The sequence below is a fragment of the Coenobita brevimanus genome, chromosome 57 (genome assembly GCF_032717465.1).
Source record: "Coenobita brevimanus isolate Jiangsu-jjx chromosome 57, ASM3271746v2, whole genome shotgun sequence".
In the NCBI taxonomy this organism is placed as follows: Eukaryota; Metazoa; Arthropoda; class Malacostraca; order Decapoda; family Coenobitidae; genus Coenobita; species Coenobita brevimanus.
This window is the reverse complement of record NC_137010.1, coordinates 9,461,036-9,483,848: the sequence shown is the minus strand read 5'-3', so window position 1 is coordinate 9,483,848 and position 22,813 is coordinate 9,461,036. Positions and strand designations below refer to the sequence as shown.

The window sequence follows — 22,813 nt, the reverse complement described above, 5'->3', positions numbered from 1 at the left end:
AGACTGGTAAAATTACTGGGAACACATGTGAACTACGGCTGAAGGGCCACACTGTTGTGAACATGAAACAGGATACAATAAACTCACACTGGCAGACGAAAAAGATGTATTTCCAAATGGTTTCGATGACAGCTGTCAACCTCTTCAGTGGATCTACAGACCAGTGTGGGTTTTTGTATCCAACATGTGAACTGCGTAAGATAAGTAACTTACAAAATAAACTGATAAAATTCTTCATAAAACAATTCACTATTACTTGCTAAATTTTGATGACATAAACCCATAAAGTCCCATGATCATCTGTCGATGTGTTAGGGCCTTGGTACGGAGAGTCCTAATATCTCTGATCATTAACAAGCTACCAAAACCTGGAGCAAGGTATCCTCACCTCTTCGATGACATATATGGAGCCTAGCCAATGGAAAGTACAATATCTGGTGGTGTCTGGCCTGACTGGTCCCCCCTGACACAGTGGGGGAGGGTTCCCCCCCACCATCATCTTTCCACCTCCTTCTGCCCCACTGGATCCTGCCCTCTGTGTCCCCTCCCACCCAAACTACCCCCCACACCCCCTCTAGACTGTAGTGGCTGTGTGTGGCAGGCATATTCCCTCCCTTTCCCCCCCTCCTGATCCCCCCCCCCACATTCCCTCCACCTCCCTATTCCCTCTTATTTCTCAGTGTTGTTCCATTCTCACTAATAGCGAGAGGCGAGTTTTTTACTTTTGACAGTCGACAGTGCAGTAACCATTAGATACATGAGAGTGAAATATACATTTTCTGGTGTGCAAAATCAAGCTCTTCAAATATATAAGACCTAAATTCACTCTGGTGCAATTATTTGCTCTCTCTCTCTCTCTCTCTATGTACAAGGGGCATCAATTTTTATTTTTGACGGTCGATAGTATGGTAAACATTAAGCATATGAGTGAAATATACATTTTCTGGTGTGTAAAATCATGCTCTTCAAATCTATTTGACCAAATTTTACCATGGTGAAAGCTGAAAAATTGGACCCTAAATGCGGTACTGGGGCCTACAGGGTGGAAGAACTGCGGTCTTTAGGGGTTAATGAAGCAAAGTTATGACTTGTAATGTTTTGAGGGAGTTATGTGATTCATCCAATGAAGTGAATGGAGAAAGGGGAATATATACTAGAGGGGTGTGGGAATGATGTACCTAGATGAAAAAACAATAACAACATGTGAGGAAAATGTTGGGAAAGTACAGTACATACAGAGGGATGTATACCAGTGAGGTAGTTGAACTAGGTATGTGATAAAACCAAAAATAATGAGGGTGGGGGAGGAGTATGTGTGAGTGAGTGTATAGGTGGATGAGAAGGCAGATTAAGAATATGTGAAAGGACAGGCAAAGTAAGAAAGGTGCAGATGGGGGAAGGTGTATTGCATTATGGAAGGAAATGGTTATTACGAGTAGCAGTTACCTTTGTATGAACTTCTTGCAAAATGTGGTCATGCAACAAGTAGCTACAAATGCACTGGATGTCAATATATCAACCTAAGCTGCCTCTACAACAGCAAAAACATACAATAATACTGTAATATTAAAAAACAAGGAATTAATCTTACGAATTTGAGTAACAATAACAACTTCATACTGTATACATCACAGGTAAATGTATAAACATATGCATAACATGAAAGATAACTAGCACCTGTACATGAAGAAGTGTGCATTAATTATAATTAAACACTGTAAAGCACTCCATAAATATCACCAATTACTCTAGAAACCCTGATTTTAATAACTACTGTACACCTACCATATTGGTCACTATACAGTACTTTAGACCCCAGGGTATGTGGGGGAGAGCTTCATTTCAAGTCTTCCCAAATTTGTTTATCTGCATTATGTTCCAATGTATTGTATACTCTCTACCCTTGAACATTTCTGGAATCCTATATATAATGTAGCTACAGCCCCAAACATATGAAGGATGAATAACTTCAAAGAAAAGTTAATAAAAATGTACCATGGCATTAAATGTATTACAGTACAATACATTCTTGAACATGGTATAATTTAATTCAAAAATCTACTCTTACCTACTTATTCTACACATAATAATGATTTTAAAATTTTGGTACTACTATAGTAATATGGAGAGGCTGCTGATGATATCTAATGATATGATCAATAATACAATAAATATGCCTTAAGTGCACTACTTCCTCTACTGTACATTGCAAACAGTATGTACACAACACCTACTGCAAGAAAGTGTTACACTTAAGCACTCTGGCCACAACATCGCTGGGGTATGAGAGATGTGAAGATGCTAAAACGACATCACAAGCCGGCTCAATGTCAGCCAACACCTGCTGTATATCTCTCACCTCCCCAGGGCTGATCCCTCCAATCACGTACACGATCATCATAGGGGCATCACGAGGCATGGGCTTGCTCACATTCACGAACAAACTGTATCAGAAGAACAGTAAGGTTTACTTCAACCCTCCAAATTTAAGCATCATCAACATCCTAACCCTGATTTACAGGTAAACATGAAAAGAGATGATCCAGAAGGGGGATCCCTGACTCTTTCTCTCTCTCTTACAAAATTTCTCTCACGAAGGCCTCAGAAACAACAAAACTGCTTATTACTAAACTCTTTTCACTTTAACTTGGTCCACATTTTTGTTCTTTTGCGGCCAATTTCATACAACTCAATGACAGAGAAAGTGCTACATCTCTACATTTTTGCAATAACACTTCTTCATGACCACCAGCATAATCTAGTGTTTATTTATACAGTAGTTACAACTCAGCGCTCAAGATTTTTAGGCCAGGCTAGAGTAAAAACAGTACAGTGTTAAGTTATGGAGCTTCAACAGTCCTGTGGAAATACATGGAGGGGTATTTCCAACTTTCCACTTCCACAATTTTAAATCTCTCTCTCTCTCTCTCTCCCTAAACTCTCAGTAATATATGTAAAGGATGTCTTCTATTTGCACCCAAAGATCACAGAGTAGATCATGATCTGGCTCATATCTGTGTCTAGAATTTCCTCCTCCCATTCCTGATAAAAAAAACAAGAGGATTCATTTAGCATAATAACAACAGTAGCTGCTCGTGAAGCTGATCTTGCCTATGACATTTTTCCAAAGCACTATTTGCCATGCATGATTATGATGATGAATTACATTATGTGACTAATATATATGCTATGGTCAATTTTACTGCCATAAATGTATGTGAGTCTGTATGGAAGACCGGAGGGCTAATCTTCCAGAAGACATAGGACCACCTTATTTTGCAGTTTCCTTCAGTTTTTCTTTACCAAAGTCCTTTGTGTGATTTTTTTTTCTGTGCATAGGTAATTTACTGAAACACAAGTAATTGTAACTTAACCTCATTTTAGTCCAGCCTACCCATACCTAACTTAATTCACCCTATCCTAAATTTTCATAGCTTAATCTAGCCTAATTTATCCAAACCTAACCTTTTCTAACTGAATTTATTCTAACTTGACCTAACCTAAACTAACTTATTTTAACCTACCCTTACCTAACCAAACATCTTAACAACCTAATGCTAACCTGAAGGTTTCGACATTTATAAAATTGTGACGCCATCATAATGCAATGCAGGAGGCCCAGTCCCTTTATCCCTCCACAAATCTTATTTTCTGTTAAATGATGGAACCTCTTCAAACCTGAAAACACACATCTGTACAGTACACCATTACAAATTCTCTGAATCAATCCAAAAGCAGTTCCCCCCCCCCCCAAATGATCAAGAGGTGGTCCCATATCTCCTTGAAGTATACCACCAGAAGGGAACAGTTATCGTAACTTTGTGGGTTAGGTTGGTTACGTTCATTCACCCGAATATAGATGCAACAGGTGGTGAAGTGGAGACAGGAGCTGGAGAAACTCCCCCTACCTTACTAAATACATTAAAAAGCATTTGCAATGGACAGATGAACCTCAAGTGTTAAGAACTGCTTAAGTTTAGTTGTCGTCGTCGTCATTGTCATCATCATCATCATCTGGACCTCCTTTCCACCCTAGGGCAGAGTGAGGAGTAGCAATGACCAGACTGCCCAATTTTGCCTAATTTAATGGGCCATGCTTCCATTCACTCATCATTCAAGCCCCTGGAATCCTGGCTCTATCTGATATGCCAAAAACTTTCACCACATTCTGTAGCTTCACATAAACGTATCAGATAAAGTTGATCCAAACACTGTCACATTAAAAAGAGGTGCCAGATCCCTGATCATGCACTTCTCACAACATTCATCCAGCCAGCTCGATCTCTTGTCAGTCCACTAGCCTCTCTTCCTCACACACTTATCCACCACATCCATCCACCTTCTCCTTGGCCTACCTCACCTTCTCCCTCCTTCAAATTTGGTCAAATATACCTTTTTCACCATTCTATTGTTACCCATTCTCTCCACATGACAATACCATCTCAGTACACTCTCTTCGACTCTGGTGTCCACACACTTCCTCACTGCATATTTCACGAATCACATTATTACATAAACTATCCACGCTCTGTACTACACATACATTCCTCAAGAGTCCCATCTCCACTGCTCTCACTCTTGACTTTTTATTTTCATGCCACACCATAGTCTCACATCCACATGTTAAAGATGGCACTAACACTCCTTCACGTAAGCCTTGCGCAGCTGCAACACTCAAGCCTCTGTTTCTTATTAAGGCCTTCACTGCACCAGCTAGTTTCCTTCCTCGTGTCACTCTACTTTCCACTTTTTTTCCACATTTTCCTCTCTTTTCTATCACCGTACCCAGGTATTTGAACTCTCTCACTAATTCCAGTGTCTCTCCATTCACTGTAACATCACACTGGGAGTCACTTTCTCTCTCCATTTTCATCACTTTGCTCTTTTCTACATTTACTCTCAAGGCATGATGCTCACAGACATCAGCAAAACTCTGCACTAGTCTACCAAGTTCTTATCCAGTATTTGCAAGTAGCAATGCATCATCAGTATAAAACAAATTTGAGATACACCATCCATCACCATTCACTTCAGTTCCATTAGTTGGGTGCATTTTTTAAAATTTACTCACTGTTCAAAGGTAATCCCACACTGGAGTGCTGCCCCAATCGCCTGATCATGTCTCACAGTCTCCACATTTTTATCTGACTGCCACTAATCTAATGAAGCTGTATTTGATTAGCTACACATCTCCTTTACCTGATGCCATTATATAAATAAAACAAGGTCACTGTGGCCAATAACAAAAATAATATTTGGAGGAGGCAGGAGAATGACTGTTTATGATCTAATTCAACCCTACTCAAGAGGTGGGTTCACAATAGATCAAGGATTCTGCTGAATCATGGCCGACAAATCCACAAATCCATATTCAATGGTCCAAAGAGGGCATCATCTGATCATGGATCTGATGTAATCTATTACCTGAAATGGATCCTCACAAATACAGGATGCTTAAACTTGATCCAATAAATTTTTGAACCAAACTGATGATAACAATATGGCCCTCAGTAAGAACAAAAGTAGAATCAAGGTAATTTTCCTGCAAGCTGTTCACAAATATGAATGGTGTATAGTAGCAGCCTAGTGCCCATCTTGCCACTTCTTGGGAGAAATGAGAGAGCTGGAAGTTGTTGGGGTGGTTGTGGTGAGTATGCAAATGTTTGAGGTAGCTTTGTAGACAACAGAACTTACATCACAGGGAGTAGCCCAGAAACCACTCCTGTTCATACTGGTAATGGTAACAATTTTACAAGATCTCAGTGCCCCTAAGAACTCTTAAACACAGACAATCTCTGTTGACGGTTGAGTATGAATGAGTTGTTTGAAAATTCCAGATTCCAAAATGGAGTGAAGGTATGGAGTCCATAGGTATCAAAGTAAACAATGTGAAGATACAATGCCATGATCTGTGGGTGTGACATTGGGATGATTACGGATTTGGGTAACTAGCCACATGATGTACATAGGTAGGCTGTGGGTAGGTGCAGTATTTAATGCAATGGATGCAAAAAAACTGGGTACGTGAAATGTAGTGAAGTGGGCAGTAGTTAGAGGTTTGCACTGGACTTCCAGTGTAGATGTTGGGGCACAGTCAGATCACTAATGGTAGATCATTAAGATCCACGGTGAGAACAGATGGGCCTCTGGAGACTGGACAAATTCTGATACTGTACAATGGTCAAGTCATCAGTGTAGGGACTAGTGCCCAGCAGAGTGCTGCCAATATGCTAAGAGTGTCATACTGTATGACATTTGAACATCGGTGTAGAAGAGAATTCTGTGATACTCAAACAAAATTATGTGACAGTGATCTTATGAAGAGAAAAGCTGAATAAAAGGATATCCAAGAACTCAGAAGATGGCTGGAAGTGGAAAACATCTGGAAAGAAGCAGAAAGGAGACTGAGAAGGCTTGGACATGGTGACACGATGAAGGAGGGGTGCTGGGTGAGAACATGTAGAAGTATGGAGGAACAGGGCCATCAACACAGACGGAAGACACGTGACATGGTGGTGTGTGCCAAGCTAAGATTCAGAGGTATTATTAGAGACCTAGCACAAAACACAGCAAAGAAGGGGACCACTATCAGGTAAACCACCTGACTCCATGCTATGAAGAAACATAAAGGTAAAAATGAAAATTATGAAAACAAAGCATTGAGTGTCTGATCCCAAATGGCTAGTGGTTGACATTAGGAAAGGCAACAACCTGCAAAATGCTACACATTCCAACAAAATCCTTGAAACAGGGTGAATGCACTAAATGTATCTCCATACATATTTCATTCTGCCACTTCTCTCTCTCCTGTCACATCCTTTTCTTCCTCAATTTTCATACTTTCATTTCTGAAGCATTCACATATCATATTATGCCATCTCCTTGACATTCTGCACTTCCTCCCATCAATAAATTCATTCACATATACCATTCTTGCCACATTAATATCCATTCACTCTATATGACCATATTATCTATACACTTGGTAGGCTAGTGCAGAGTTTTGCTGATGTCTGTGAGCATTGTGCCTTGAGAGTAAATGTACAAAAGAGTAAAGTGATGGTTACTGAGAGAGAAGGTAACTCCCAGTGCGATGTTACAGTGAATGGAGAGAGACAGGAATTGGTGAGAGAGTTCAAATACCTGGGTACAGTGATAGAAAAGAGAGGAAAATGTGCAAAAGAATGTGGTAGGTGGGGGCACTCACCATCCACTCACTCAATGTATTGCTGCTGTCGGGTGTCTGCCCTTTCCTCTCCTCCATCCTTCTTTCCTTCCATCCTCTTCTGTCTTACTTTCCTTCATTCTATCCTTGTCCTTCTGCCTACGGGTAACTTTACACTCCCTCTTCTGTCTTTCTTTCCTTCATTCTATCCTCTTCCTTCTGCCTGTGGGTGACTCTACACTGAGTGACTAGCCAAATGGTTTCCTGTACACCAGGAAACCATTTACTACGCTGGGTGGTAACCATATAACCAAATCTTGGCGCCTGGTGGTTTAGTGGGTAATTATTGCGCTCCAATCGGATTGAGCCGGTGAAGGTTTATATCCAAGGGGTGGTTGGGGTTGACTGCTCATGTAATGCCACTCAAGAATGAGTGAGGCTGGTCACTCTCATCTTAAATGTCGGGACCAACTGCCTAGCCCCGGCTCCTACGCTCCTCATGGGGCAATGTAGGATTGGATAATAGATAGATAGATAGAAATTGAAAGAAGAGTGACACAAGGAAGAAAAGTAGCTGGTGCAATGAAGGCCTTGATAAGAAACAGAGGCTTGAGTGTCGCAGCTGCATGAGGCTTACATGAAGGAGTGTTACTGCCAACTTTAAAGGCCCTGTCACACAATCAGTGGGCAAGTGTGGTGGCCAGGCATGGTTCCGAGGAGTGTGGTTCAGCTGAAGTTTTGTGTCTTTGACAAACCTGCTTGAGCAAGGATGGTGCTTCAGTTCCGCACGTCTACACGATCATTTTCCACGCATTCTCCGCTCCCATGCTGAATCACCACACTTCCCCACTGATCGTGTGGCGGGGCCTTAACATATGGATGTGAGACTACAGTGTGGCATGAAAATGAAAAGTCAAGAGTAAGAGCAGTGGAGATGGGACTGCTGAGGAATGTATGTGGAGTACACAGGGTGGATAGGATGCGAAATAATGTGATTCATGAAAGATGTGGAGTGAGGAAGTCGGTGGACACCAGAAATGAAGAGAGTGTACTGAGATGGTATGATCATGTGGAGAGAATGGATAACAATAGAGTGATGAAAAAGGTATATCTGGGCGAATCTGAAGGAGGGAGGAGGCGGGGTAGGCCAAGGAGAAGGTGGAGAGATATGGTGGATGAGTGTAGAAGGAAGAGAGGTTCGGAAGTCGGCGAGACTAGGGAACTGACAAGAGATCGAGCTGGCTGGATGAATGTTGTGAGGAGAAGTGCATGATCAGGGATTTGGCACCTCTTTTTAACGTAGCAGTGTCCGGACTGACTCAATCGGATACGTTTATGTGAAGCTACAGATCGTGGTGAATGTTTCTGGCGTATCCGATACAGCCAGGATTCCGGGGGCTTGAATGAGTGAATGGAAGCGTAGCCCATTGGATTGGGCAAATTTGGGCTATCTGGACATTGCTACTCCTCACCCTGCCCTAAGGTGGGAAAGAAGGTCCGGATGATAATGATGATGATGACATTACCTATCTTTCACAAATCCCTTTCTTATCCTATCCAATTTAAGTTACTGACAGCTACAGTATATTTTTTCTCAGTTACATTTCCACTGTTCTCACTCCAGAGTTTACAAATTCATGCTGTTAACCCCTTACCCGCAGGGATGGCTGGACCACGCGGTGCCCCTCCCGCAGGGATAGCAGGAAATCTAGACAATACACGATAAATTAGCTACTTCCAGCTCAATGGAAGTATCACTTAGCCTTTTCCCTTTTTTTTATATATATATATTTCTTAGTATGGGAATAGGTCATAACTGACATTTCAATGGGTAATGAACAGGGAAAATTTGCAACCAAGTGCACATGGGGTGTTGCCAGGTGATAAATTAGCTATTTCATGGCCAATGGTACTATCAACTAGCCTTTTCCATTTTTTTATATATTTCTTAGTATGAGAATAGGGCATAGGGCACATTTCAATGGAAAGAGCGAATGGAAAAAAACAGCTGGGAGTTGCATTGCATGGCCAGGCTGTGGCTAAGCGGGGGAGGGGATAAGGGAGGGGAGGTGGGGAGGGGAGGCAAACACAGAAAAATGGCTAAACTGGTAACACTGAATGAGAGTACCAGCGGTATTAGCAGTGCTGCCTATGGATACACATTGGCAGTACTGATAGATGACACAAGACCGCACTTGAAAGCCCGAGCGATTTAAAAAATCCCTGGATCACAGAAATGACACCCCGTGGTATGGTACTTACGTAACAAGCATCAAGGTAGTGACAGACCGCGGGTAAGGGGTTAATGTGGCCATTAACACACTTTCATGCACTTCTCTTGCACCCTTGAAACTCAATCCTCTGTTCAGTACCACTGGCTAATTTTCTTAATCAAATCATTCTGAATAGTGAATGGCTAGCGAGTAGAGGTAGGGGAGAAGATGAGAGAGAGAAAAGAGAGGTATATGTGAGCAGGAGAAGGGAGGTGAAGTGACTGGTGAAGGAGAGTAAGAAGAAAGTGGATGAAGAGCTTGGGAGGAATCTTGAGTATGAAATGGAAGGAGAGTAAGAAATTGTTTTGGAAGGAAGTAAAGAAAGTAAGGCAGTGTGAAAGGGGAAATAGTAGGAGAGTGAAAGATAGGAATAACAGATTGTTCGTGGAGAAGAGAGAGATATTGAGGAGATGGAAGAAGCACTCTGAGGATTTGCTGAATGTAGAAAGTGAGAGCAGGGTGAGCATAAGTGGTTGGGGAATGGCTGGGAGACGAAGAGATGAGAGGAGGGAGGAAGAAATCAGTAGGGCGGAAGTAGTGGAAGCAATGAAGAAGATCAAGATGGGAAAGGCCCCAGGAATTGATGGAGTGTGTAGTGAAATGCTGAGGTATGGGAGTGAGATTGTTGTGGAGTGGATATGGAAGTTGTGTAGATTGACTTGGCAAGAGGGAAGGATTCCAGAGGACTGGAAATCAGGTATAATTGTTTCTTTATACAAAGGAAAAGGGGAAAGAGAAGTATGTGGTAACCATAGGGGTATTTGCCTTCTTAGTGTGACTGGTAGAATATATGGTAGAATACTCATTGATAGGGGTATTTGCCTTCTTAGTGTGACTGGTAGAATATATGGTAGAATACTCATTGATAGGGTTAGGCATATGACAGAGGAGCTAGTTGGAGAAGAACAAGGGGGATTTAGGAAGGGGACAGGATGTGTAGATCAGATATTTGTTCTATGATGTTTAGTGGAGAAGTATCTAGAGAAGGGAAAGAAAGTGTATGCTGCCTTCATGGACTTGGAGAAAGCTTATGACAGAATAGACAGGCAAGGTATGTGGAAGGTATTAAGTATATATGGAGTGGATGGGAAATTGTTGAGGGCTGTGAAGAGTATGTACGATGGAGCTAGGGCTACGGTGCAAGTGGATGGTGAGCTGAGTGAGTTCTTTGATCTCAATGTGGGACTGAAACAGGATTGTGTGATGTCTCCATGGCTGTTTAATATATACATGGATGGGGTTGTAAAGGAGGTACACGGTAGGGCAGTGGATGTGGGGGTGGCTCTAATGAATGAGGGTGAGATTTGGAAGATTCCGGTGTTGCTGTTTGCTGATGATACAGTATTGTTGAGTAAAGATGAATGGGAGTTGCAAGGTTTGGTGAATGAATCTGGGACAGTGTCTAGGAAGAGGAATCTGAAAGTTAATGTAAACAAGCATATGGTGTTTGAGAGGAATGAAGTTACAGAATGTACAGTGAGGTTGGATGGTGAGGATATGGAGAATGTGAGTGCAATCAAGTACTTAGGTAGTGTGATGAGTAAGGATGGAACTTTGGGGGATGAAGTGCGTGAAAGGGTACAGCAGGGAAGGAAGGTTGTTGGTTCACTGAAAGCAGTGATGAGAAATAGGGAGGTGAGTATGGAAGTTACAAAATCACTGCATGATAGTATTGTGATCCCTACCCTGACATATGGAAGCGAGGCGTGTACCTTGCAATTGGGGAACAAGTTAAGAGTGAGAGCAGTGGAAATAAGTTACTTGAGTGAAGCATGTGGAGTGACATGGAGGGACAGGTTGACGAATGAAGAAGTGAAGGAACGTTGTGAGGTGGATGTGGATGTGGTTGAGAAGATTACGAGAAATACACTGAGGTGGTTTGAACATGTGGAGAGAATGGAGAATGAAAGACTGACTAAGAGGGTGTATGTAGGTGAGATGGAGGGAGGGGTAGACCAAGGATGAGGTGGAGGGATGGAGTTGAGAGGTACATGAGGGAGGGGGGGGGGAGTTGGGGGGAGGGTAGTCAAATGGTGGGTGACAGAGCGACTTGGAGGCGTTTTGTCTGCAGCCACGCTTTGCGGGATTAGGGCATCAGGCTATAGATAGATAGATAGAAATCATTCTAATCTCCACTTCTATTACAAATTTAACTCTCTCTTTTATTACTGCACCAAGGTACTCAATATCCTTCACCAATTCAGCTTTTCTCCATTTACCAGCATATTACACTGTGGGTCACCTCTCTTAACAACCATCACTCATTTCATTATCTTCAATTACTGTCAGATGTCATTGCTCATAGAACTCCAAAACAGTCTGCAAAAATCCTAATTAATATGAGCAGTGAATCACTCATCAGACATTTATAAACAGTATTCTAACACATGCTTCACTACCATCATAAAAAGTCTTTACAACAATCAGCAACTATTAATCCACACCACTAATATGTAAACCATTCTATAATCCCTCTTCATTCACAGTAACTCCTTCCCTACATTGATGTATTACTGTTACTTTATTCTTGCTGCTTCCACAACTTTTATTCAATTTAAGAAAGAACTGTTATCCTGAAGGGGGTATGCAGGGCTATATCAAACATCTCCAGGTCAAAATGTTCCTTTGAAAATGAATAAAACAGTCTAGTAGGGGCAGGAATAAAACAGGTATGACATGCTTGTTGTGAACAGTGAAGGTGTCAACCACATCAACACCCTCTGAACACCATACCTGAAACCAGTTTTGATGAGATCCTTGAGGCCTGCAGACCTGTACTGGAGGTCTGCTATCTCCCCTTGAGGTGCAATAAAGCAGTCCCGCACCAGGCGAGGCAGGAGGCTCCGGTACTGCGCTGGCTGGGCACTGTCTCCAGGAAGATGGGTATGTCTGAGGGGGAGGCAGGGGCATATCATGAAGGTCACTTAACTAAATTACATTATCTGGTATCAGAAAAATAAATTACAAAATGAAACCATTGTACTGTGGGGGTTAAATGTTTGATTTGCTGTTTTCAATACTCCAACAACTACCATAATCAAATAACAAACAACCTTCTTCATAAAACTAAGACAAGGAATATGCAGTATTTAACAAATCATTAATGACGGACCTGTAGTTGGTGAGGTGTTGTCTGGCCAAGGTAATGGCATGGAGTTGTTTGGCCACTCCCTGTGCTGTCTTCAGGGCCGACACCTCATCCACCTCCTCATCCACTGTTTACAAGGCACTGGGTTATTTTCATTATATATTATTGTTCACCACATTATTAATTACTATCTATCCATATTGCTGAGGGTTTTGTGAAATGATTACAGACAGACAAAGACAGAGTGACAGATACTTACTGTATACTGAAGTTGCAATGGTTACAAATGCATATGTTTCGTTTTGTTTCAATTTTGACGCTCCAATGTGTTTGCATGCATCAGCCTTGGTCACCTAATGGCAGCTCTCCATGCTGCTTGATCTCTGGCAGCTTCCCTATTCAGTCCCTTATCACTGAGATCACACTTAATGACCTCGTCCCAGGTCTTTTTTGGTCTAACCCTCGCAACTCTTTCCCTAACATTAACACTTCTCACTTTCTGCACCCAGTTATCATCCCCCATCCTCTCCACATGCCCAAACCACCTCAATCTACCTTTCCTCACCACAATGCCAATACACTCCAGTCCCATCCTACCCATCAACTCTTCCATCACAAACCTAGCCCTTCCAGGCCTCACACTCTGGGACACACTGCACATCCTACTACGAAGGTGACAGTGAGAACTAGGAGGTAAGGTAACTTATTTTCCTACATTATTCAAATTACTGGAACTTTTAGGTAGCAACTCGTGTGTTGTGTTGTTGGCGCAAGTGATTGTGTGCAATGCAGTCTTCCATAATGTACTTAATGGTATGGGGTGCTGTGCTGCATCCTGGACAGGCATCAGTGACTGAGTCATCTAGCCTCTTCTGATAACTCAAGAGGGTTGGATGATGCCCACATCTCAGCCTGGCCAAGTGGACCCTCTCCTAACGAGGGAGGTAGGATTCAGGAGGGTGGGTATCAGGAGGCCGTGCATGCAGCTATGTGTCGTCTTTGAGTAACTGAATGGAGCGGCAAGTGATCTGAGCGTGGATATGCTTCTGGAAGCTGGTTTGAGTCAGGCATGGGGGGATTGGGGCCCAAGCCACTCCAAAAAATGTGAAATCCCGATAAAAGCGACATCTGGACTTCCCCCTGCTAACTCAGACTTTTTCCGATATATCAGACATTAGTCCGGATAGCATGAATGGTTTTTACACTGTTCTGACTATCATTGCATATTGTACTGTGTTATAACTTCACTACATTAATCAAATAGTATAATATATATAATAATAATGTACTGTACACTGACAAACATGTCTTTATTTGCCTTATTGTGGTGAACATAGCTGAAGTGGTCAGTCAGTCCAGACTGTTTCTGGCTTTATCAGACTTTTTCCGATATATTGGAATTTAGTCCAGTAGCTCCTCGATTCCGATAAAAGCAAATTCCGGTCTATTGAAGTCAGTTATATCGAGGTTTCACTGTATCTGTATATGATATCGTGTGCTGGGTGTTGTTTTGACAATCCTTGGGTGTGTGGATATGCTGCCATGCAGTGTAATGGATGGTGTGTTTGTGGAGGCTGCATCAAGAATCTGTGTGCCTCTCATGTCTACATGATCCTTGACTTCGAGGACTTTGGTTTCTTGGTGTACGTGGTCTGTGTGTGTAGTAGCTGTGCAGTATGTGGTTATTTTTAGGGCCTTGTTCTGTAAGGTCTGCTTGGTGTTGTAGTGTGTTTCAGTGAGGTTAAAAGCCCAAGCAGGGCTTCCATAGTTCATCACTGAACAAATATATTGTTTGTATACTGTGGTGGTGGTTTCTTTTCTGAATGTTGTATGGGCAAGTGGCCTTAGGGTGATGAGTCTTGGTGTTAATTTATTTTTAATATTTGTGTAGTTAATGCAATGAAGGCCTTGATAAGAAACAGAGGCTTGAATGTTGCAGCTGCACGAGGCTTACATGAAGGAGTGTTAGTGCCAACTTGAACACACGGATGTGAGACTATGGTGTTGCATGAAAATGAAAAGTCAGGAGTAAGAGCAGTGGAGATGGGACTGTTGAGGAATGTATGTGGAGTACAGAGGGTGGATAAGATACGAAATAATGTGATTCGTGAAAGATGCGGGGTGAGGAAGTCGGTGGACACCAGAATAGAAAAGAGTGTACTGAGATGGTATGGTCATGTGGAAAGAATGGATAACAATAGAGTGGTGAAAAAGGCATATCTGAGCAAATTTGAAGGAGGGAGGAGGTGAGGTAGGTCAAGGAGGTGGAGAGATATGGTGGATGAATGTGTGAGGAAGAGAGGTTTGGAAGTCGATGAGGCTAGGAAACTGACAGGAGATCGAGCTGGCTGGATGAATGTTGTGAGAAGAAGTGCATGATCAGGGATATGGCACCCCTTTTTAACAAGGCAGGGTCTGAACTGACTCTATCGGATATGATTATGTGACACTACAGAATGTGGTGAATGTTTTTGGTGTATCTGATACAGCCAGGATTCCAGGGGCTTGAATGATCAGTGAATGGAAGTGTGGCCCATTGGATTGGGCAAATTTGGGCTGTCTGGACATTGCTACTCCTCACCCTGCCCTAGGGTGGGAAAGGAGGTCCGGATGATGATGATGATGATGATGATTTGTGATTTGTTTAGATGGATGTGGAGTGGGTCCTTGAATGCAAGGCCTGGGGGGCTAGGAATTCAGCTGAACAAATGAGAGGAAGAATGGGATTTGCATGTACTGGTGTTGTGATGAGGAGGAATAGATTCAGATAGTTTGGGCATGTTGAGTGAATTGAGGATGACAAGTGGGTGCAGAAGCTGAGAAGTGTGAACACTGGAAGCAGGGTTGTGAGAGACTGGGGTGGGAAACTGGGATAAGGTCACAGAGTGTGACCTCAGAGATAAGGGACTGTAGAGGGAGGCTGCAGAAGATCAAGCTGTGTGGAGAGCCATCATTAGGCAACCAAGGGCAAAGCATGCAAGCATGTTGGAGCCTTTCTAAACAATATGATAAGATACGATACAAACGATACAACATGATTCCCAGTGGATTTTATGCAAATCTGATTAGGCTTTTGAATCAGAGAGTTTGTTAACCCCTTCAATATGAGGTGCCTTTCCTAAGCTAAATCATCTGGAAATACAGCACCAAGATTAAATCAATAAAATACTATAAATCACCTAAATCAAAGGATTAAAATGTTAAAATTTTAATGGTCAAACAGAATACTATAGTATGCTACTGGCAAATAAATAAATATTAAATAAATAAATAAAAATTCAATAATAAAATAACAATATAACTTTATTACAGTAATTGGGTTCAAATTAGCTTACTTTTTCTATGCAACAACAATGAAACAAAGGCTGGAGGCCTGCAAAGAACTGTCCTTTCCAAACAAAATGAATAAAAGAATTTCAAAATAAGGATCCATTCATTTTGAGATGCCAGGACATACTGGCACTGCAATTAAAAACTCCAAGCTGGAGGCAGAGAGATATACTGACTGAGTAAGAGAGACCTAAAGCTGACCAGTTGTGTATATATACCCTATATCAAGAATAGCATATAACTCTTGCAAAGCATACCTGACCACTGGGGTGAAGTGGCAATTTTGATGTGCTCAAGCTCACAAAAAATTAATGGCCTATAAAATTTCTATTCCAACCTATGTTATTAAGCAGTTTTATAGAACTCTGAGAGTACGTGAGGGCACCTAATATCCACTCATTCAGTGTACTGCTGTCTTCAGATGATTCAATACCTAGTGACAAGCCAAATGCTTTCCTGTAGCCCAAGAAACCATTTACTATGACTGGTGGTAACCATTTCTAATATACTATAGCACTAGCCGTGTGTGTGTGTGTGTGTGTGTGTGTGTGTGTGTGTACATTGGGCAGCCGAAACTACACATTCAAATTGCACCAAAATTGGCATAAAAATCGCAAAAAATTTGCAGATGTGAAAAAACTTGGTTCTGTCACAATTGAAAAACTTTTACTATATTTAATAAGCAATCACATTTTGACCCAAAAACGCCACTCCAGGCGCCTGGCATAGGATCTCCATAGAATTTTTTGTCCGCAGCTATAACTAAAATATATTACAGCAGTGCGAGGGCCCTACGCAGGAGCAAGTGCGAGGGGCCCAAAGGGCCCACGAGCACTTGTTAACAAATGATGCCAGGTGTCCTAGTGGGTTAACCCCTTCTTTACCGACCCCTCCCCCCAATGTAAACACTACGTTTACCCCCCATACCGACCTGATAGCTTTCCCTCCGGTAGTCCGAGGGGTAGTGTATATTCCTTGCCACATCGAAACTATTTACTCTTTGTGATTTGTTTGTATACTGATGATTACATAAACCCTGCATGTTGTTGGTAATAAAAAAAAGATTATAAAATAAATCACTATGGTATATAAGTTTACATATCTTATGTTGAAGCAATTACCCAGGTAACTACTGTACAAACTGGCTTGAAAAAAATCCCCTGCACAGATGGATGGCTTATTTATTTACCTTGTAAGCTGAGCATGAAGTGTGTGGACACACGTGATGGTGATGGCGACCTTGACCCACTTGTTGCCGAGAGTGCAGTGTCACTAAGCTCGCTACTAATTTCTTCCTCCTCCTCACTCACATCAACCTCACTATCATTTTCAGGATCACAGTCATCTACTGACATATCAGACACTGCTGCATCATCATCTGATACATCTAAATAAGTATCCTCATGAGGAATAAACTTGTCACTATCGGAATCCGCCAGAGACGCCATAAGAGAAAAATATCCTGTACACCCTCTCTCGTGGTCAAGTGCGTGGTAACTGACTCTCTTAGGCAGGCCAAGGGGTGTAAATTTTGCCATATGTCAGCAGAAAATATAGTATGATATCTGTAGTAGAAATTATAAATAAAATAATGATTGATCTAAAAGAGGTTACATCATAGATGAGTGAGCAAGCCATTGGTGTCACCTCAACTCAGTCATGATGTATCTTATGATGTCAGAATTCGTCAGAACTTCGTCACAGTCTTTGTTGTCAAAACACAGAGCTGTTGCTAACACGAAGTCCTCAGAAACAGTCTTACCGGGCTATCCTGAGGCCCTTAAGCTGCCATTCATTAAAGGGTGTACCAGCGTACCACGGTAGCGATTCCGGTGTCTTACGGGTGTTTACAGGCGATGTACAGGGGTACATCAAAACACATTTTCGGTAAAGAAGGGGTTAAGGTGCTCCCAACCAGATAGCGCCTGTAAGGGTTTCCATCTAAGAGATGGCTGGGGTTTAATGCTCATATAATGCCACTCAGTGAGTGTGGCTGGTCATCCTTGCCTTATATTTCAAGACTGAGCAGCCTAACCCCAGGCCCTTATGTTCTTGATGGGGCAAAGAAGGATTGGATGATGGATGGATGGATAAAAATCTGAACATCAAATACCGAATCCATGGTATGTGACGTGCAGTGATGTGTAATGACTGCATTATGCATATATTCATCACCACTTCTGAAAAGTAATCAGCTATTAACTTTAAAAGCTAAAATGAAAAATACTGGTAGTGGTTGATAATGAACTTCAAATAATTTCAAACACTGAACAACTTTTCTTCAGCAAAGGTAGACTGTTATTTCATGCAAATCTATAAATTACTAATCTCACCTAACCCACATATAACATCATTTAGAAGTAATATTTTCGTGGTAACTGGGGGTGCTCACCATCCACTCACTCGATGTAGTGCTGCTCTAGGGTGGCTGCCCTTTCCTCTCTTTCTTCCTTCTTTCCACGCTTCCTCTTATGTCCTTCTTTCCGTCTTTCTTTCTTACTTTCTTCCTTCTGTCTGCAGGTGACTTTACACTGAGTGACAAGGCAAATGGTTTCCTGTACACCAGGAAACCATTTACTACACTGGGCAGTAACCATGTAACTAAATTATGGCGTCTGGTGGTTTAGTGGGTAATTAACACGCTCCAACCAGATTGAGCCTATGCAGGTTTATATCGAAGGGGTGAATGGAGTTTATCGTTCACATAATGCCACTCAGGGATGAGTGAGGCCGGTCATTCTCATCTTAAATGTCAGGACCAACTTGCCTTGTTCCGGGCTCCTATGTTCCTCATGGGGTAACACAGGGTTAGATGATGTGTGTATGTGTAGACGTAATATTTACCATAAAGCAGTTGTAAATGAAAACCTTATTAAATATTATTCTGAAGGAGGTACCAGAGTGATGCTCCTGTTTGCTCTGGCTGCACTGTGAAAGTGCACTGCAAACCAAAGACCACCAACCCAGTTCCAGCACGGTGTCTGAGAGATTATGCCTGTCCTCCACCAAAGCTTGAGAGAGAAGGTTGACCAGTGCATACTCTTCCTTTGGTGTAAGTATGTCAGGGCCACCCAGAGATGCTGTGTAAGTCATCAGAGAGAGGATCTCCTCTAGTGTCACTCCATGTGCCTTTCGAGTCTTCAGTAACTGGAGGATCTGAAAGACCGATTATGTTGAAGGAAATATCAACAATGACATTGGAGATACAACGGAGATATAAAGACAATCTGATATGCTACACAGATAATACACGAGTCTAAATTGTAATCATGGAAATGAGAGATCTAAAGAGAAGCAAAAGATTAGTAAGCTTCAAATTTTAGTTTTACTGTTGATTATAATATCTTTCTTCCTCTTTTTCACTTGTATTTAAGACAATTTTGCTTCAACTGCTAGTCAACTACATAAGTCTTCCCTATTCTTCCATTCCTTCTCCGGTACCTTCCTCTTAACCTTCTTTTCTTCCCCTCCCTTCTATTTTTTTCCCCCCCAGTCTCTCTAATCTTATTCTTAATTTACTATTTCCTTCAAACACCAGATGAAACAGAATCATATTTTTTTTTTTTATACAGAAAGTTCTTGAACACTTCCTCTGCCATTTCTTCTCACCTTTCAATCTTCACCTTGAGAAATCCTTGCTAAATTATATAAAAATGTATGACTACTTAAAAAAAAAAAAAAAAAAAAAAAAGACTATATCAGACTTCACTATACAGTATCAGATATTTCCTAGCAGAATATATTTCAGATTAAGCAATGAAACTGTATTAATGGTAACATCATTTAACTAAACACACCCATTTCCTTCAGCAATATTTACTGTACTGGTACTCTTATATCCGGCAATGAATCAGCATGCATATCAGTACTTTATGGTTACACCCAACTTTTCCCTCATATACAAGTCTTGAACCATGGTCTGATTTAGCCACAGAAAGTAAATACTGTGAAGGCTCCTTATATCAGGCTTTCTTCTTATCACTCCGGGCATTCTCCTAATTACCAGTAGTACGATATTATGAAGTTTTATTGTAAATATGCAAAGACAGTTGACAAGAGGTAATTTTTTACCAATTACATCTGAGATGATTTTCTTCACCATCATCATCATCCAGACCTCCTTTTCCACCCTAGTGCAGGGTGAAAAGTAGCAACATCTAGACAGCCAAAGTTTGGCCAGTTCAATAGGCCATGCTTCCAAGCACTCATCATTCAAGCCCTCCAAATCCTGGCTCCATCAGACAGGCCAAAAAAATTTCACCATGTTCTACAGCTTTGCATATACCTATCTGATAAAATTTTCTTAAGCCAAATTAATTCATTAGGTGGCAGTTAGAATGTTTTAAGTTGTACTCACTGTGATGAGGGTTAACTCCTCCATACCCTCCCTTCACTTTTTTCATTCATTTTCCCTTCCCTTCCATTCCAATTTTAATTCTTTCCCCTCTCCTTTCATCACTCCCTTCTCTTTCATCTTCCTTCATTCCTCTCTCTTGCCTTTCTTATCCTATCCCTCCCTGGCAGCTACCTGTGTGAAGGGAGGTATTTCATCAGGGTCACCAATAGACTGTGTAATCTGCTTCTCTAGACTCAGCAGCTGGTCCAGGTGGGAGTATCTTGAGTCACTCAGGCACTCCACTGCTGCTAACCCTTGCTAGGGACAGAAAATGCAACATATAATTTCAATTAAGTCTGAGTATAGCTGGTGGATATGGAATTTGTAGATTAGGATGGAACAATGACAGCAGCTGAATATGACGAATATTTAAATGAAGGTGGATTGATTGTTGTTGCCTGTCGAGATATGAACAGATAAATGGACACTACAGCTAAGCACTCTTGCGTATCTTCATTCAACTGGTGCTGTAAATTGGGACAACTGGCGAATAAGTTTTACAAGTAGCTTTGTAACTTGGATGAACAATTTTTCTGTAATTTACTGTACATACAGGAGACTGGATTATGAGGAATGATGGACTGCATACATGGATTAAGATGGATGAAGGGATCATAAGAGGATAAACATGAATAAAATGATGGCCTCTAGTTGTGTCATGGTAAATTAAGGAGTATATGCAGGAGAGTGGAGTGGGATAGAGAAAAAAACTGTAACTGAAGCAAATATGCAGGACAATAGATTGAAGCTAATGAAAGACGGCTTGAAAATGGACTGGGATGGGATGAACGATTGCAGCAGAGTTAGGATAAGGTTGACGGACAAGGAGAGTGGACTGAGATGGAAGAAAAAACTGAAGGAGGGTGAAATGGGGTGGAATGACAGAATGCAAGAATGCAGATAAGGATGGAATGAAAGACTGATGGACTGATGAAGGTGAAATGAAGGACAATGAAGGATCGAAAGATGGTTGAATGAAGGGCTATAAGTGAGGTTCAGAAAGGAATGAAGGGCTGAAGGAGAGTGGAATGAAGGACTACAAGTATGGATTAGACTGGAATGAAGAATTAAAAGAGGATGAAATGTTGGACTACAAGAGTGTGGCTTAACAAGGAACAAGGGATTGATGGAGGGAGGACTAGCATGGAATGATCAACTACGGAGTACACAAGGAAAGGATGAAGGAATCAGTTAGTATGAAATGAAGGAGGATAAAGGCTGAAGGAAAGAAGGTTGGACAAGGGACTAGGATGCAATGAAGAAGTACATGAGTGTAGATTAGGAGGGGATGAAGGGTTAATGAAGGTGAACTGAGGCAGAGTGCAGGACTACAGAAGTGTAAATAAGTAAGGAATGGAGGGATGTAGGAAGGTAAGCTAGGGTGGAATGATGGACTGAAATGTCAAAGAGGAAAAAATGAAGTATCAAAAGATGATGGAATGAAGGACTGCAGATAAACCATTATGAAGTCAAAGAGTATAAGCAGGAAGGTGAGATGTGGTGGAATGAAGCATTAAAACAAAGACAGTAAGGGTATGGTAGGTGGATAAGGATATTAGACTCAGACAAATTGAAAGACTGCAGACTGCAAAAGTGCAAAAGTAAAAAGGAATGAAAAACTGCAAAAAACTGGAACAGAAATGAAAGAAGGCCTGAAAGATTGTGGATTAGGAATGGATCATGGGAAGCAGGAGTATGGAATAAAATGGAAAGAATGATACCAGGACTGTGGATTACAAATGGATGAAGGATGGCAGGTGTGTGTGGGTTAGAAAGGAATGACAGATAGGAGAGTGACTAAGAAGGGATGAAGAACAGGAGTGTGGATCAGAAAGGAATGAAGGAGAGAAGGAGAGTAGACTAGAAAGAATGAAGGACAACAAGGACTTGTAGACTAGAGAGGAATGAAAGACATTGTGAGCTGGAAAGAAATGAAGGACTGCAGGAGAATACACTAAAATGGAATGAAGGACAGCAGGAGTGTGGATTAAGAAGAAATGAACACTAGCAGGAGAGATGATTATGAAGGAATGAGGGACAGGAGTGTGGACTAGAAATGAAAGACAGCAGGAGCATGAAGTAAAGAGGAATGAAGGACAGCAGGAGTGAGGATTAGAAAGGAATGATGGACAACAGAAGTGTAGATTGGAAAGGAATGATGGACAGGAATGTGAATTAGAAAAGGAGTAAAGGACAGCAGGAGAGTGCACTAGGATAGACTAAAGGACTAAAGATGAGTCACAGTATGGCTAAGAAATGATGATGTATGAAGGAAGATAGAATGAACATGAAGGCTATCCACTTAGTAGAGCATTTAAAGAAGAAAGAAAAGCAGACTGAAATGGAACTAATTAAGGTATTTAGGTCAGGAAAATGCTGAAAAGTATATGGAAGAAAACAGATAGGGATAATAATGAGGAACTGCAGATGAGTCAGGATATTGCTGAAGTGTGTGAAGAGTGGCTGAAGGAGAACTAATTGGGACAGGAATGAAGGGTTTTACATAAGTCAGGAGGTTACAGTGCATAGTGATCATTTTGTCATGGCAACCCTAGAGGACG

At 41.5% G+C, this 22,813-nt stretch overlaps 1 protein-coding gene across 1 annotated transcript in view; it reads right to left on the bottom strand.

Annotated features, from left to right (window-relative positions):
- Nucleotides 1-2,114: 2,114 nt before the first annotated feature.
- LOC145402274 (sec1 family domain-containing protein 2-like) overlaps nt 2,115-22,813 on the bottom strand; it is a 44,847-nt gene continuing 24,148 nt past the window's right edge. The window contains exons 9-13 of the mRNA XM_080274402.1: nt 20,385-20,510; nt 18,820-19,012; nt 12,551-12,653; nt 12,172-12,327; nt 2,115-2,444 (exon numbers count right to left, since the gene is read on the bottom strand). Of these exons, the coding sequence (XP_080130528.1) occupies nt 2,231-2,444; nt 12,172-12,327; nt 12,551-12,653; nt 18,820-19,012; nt 20,385-20,510 (792 nt within the window). The 3' untranslated portion in view covers nt 2,115-2,230. The remainder of the gene's footprint in view (nt 2,445-12,171; nt 12,328-12,550; nt 12,654-18,819; nt 19,013-20,384; nt 20,511-22,813) is intronic.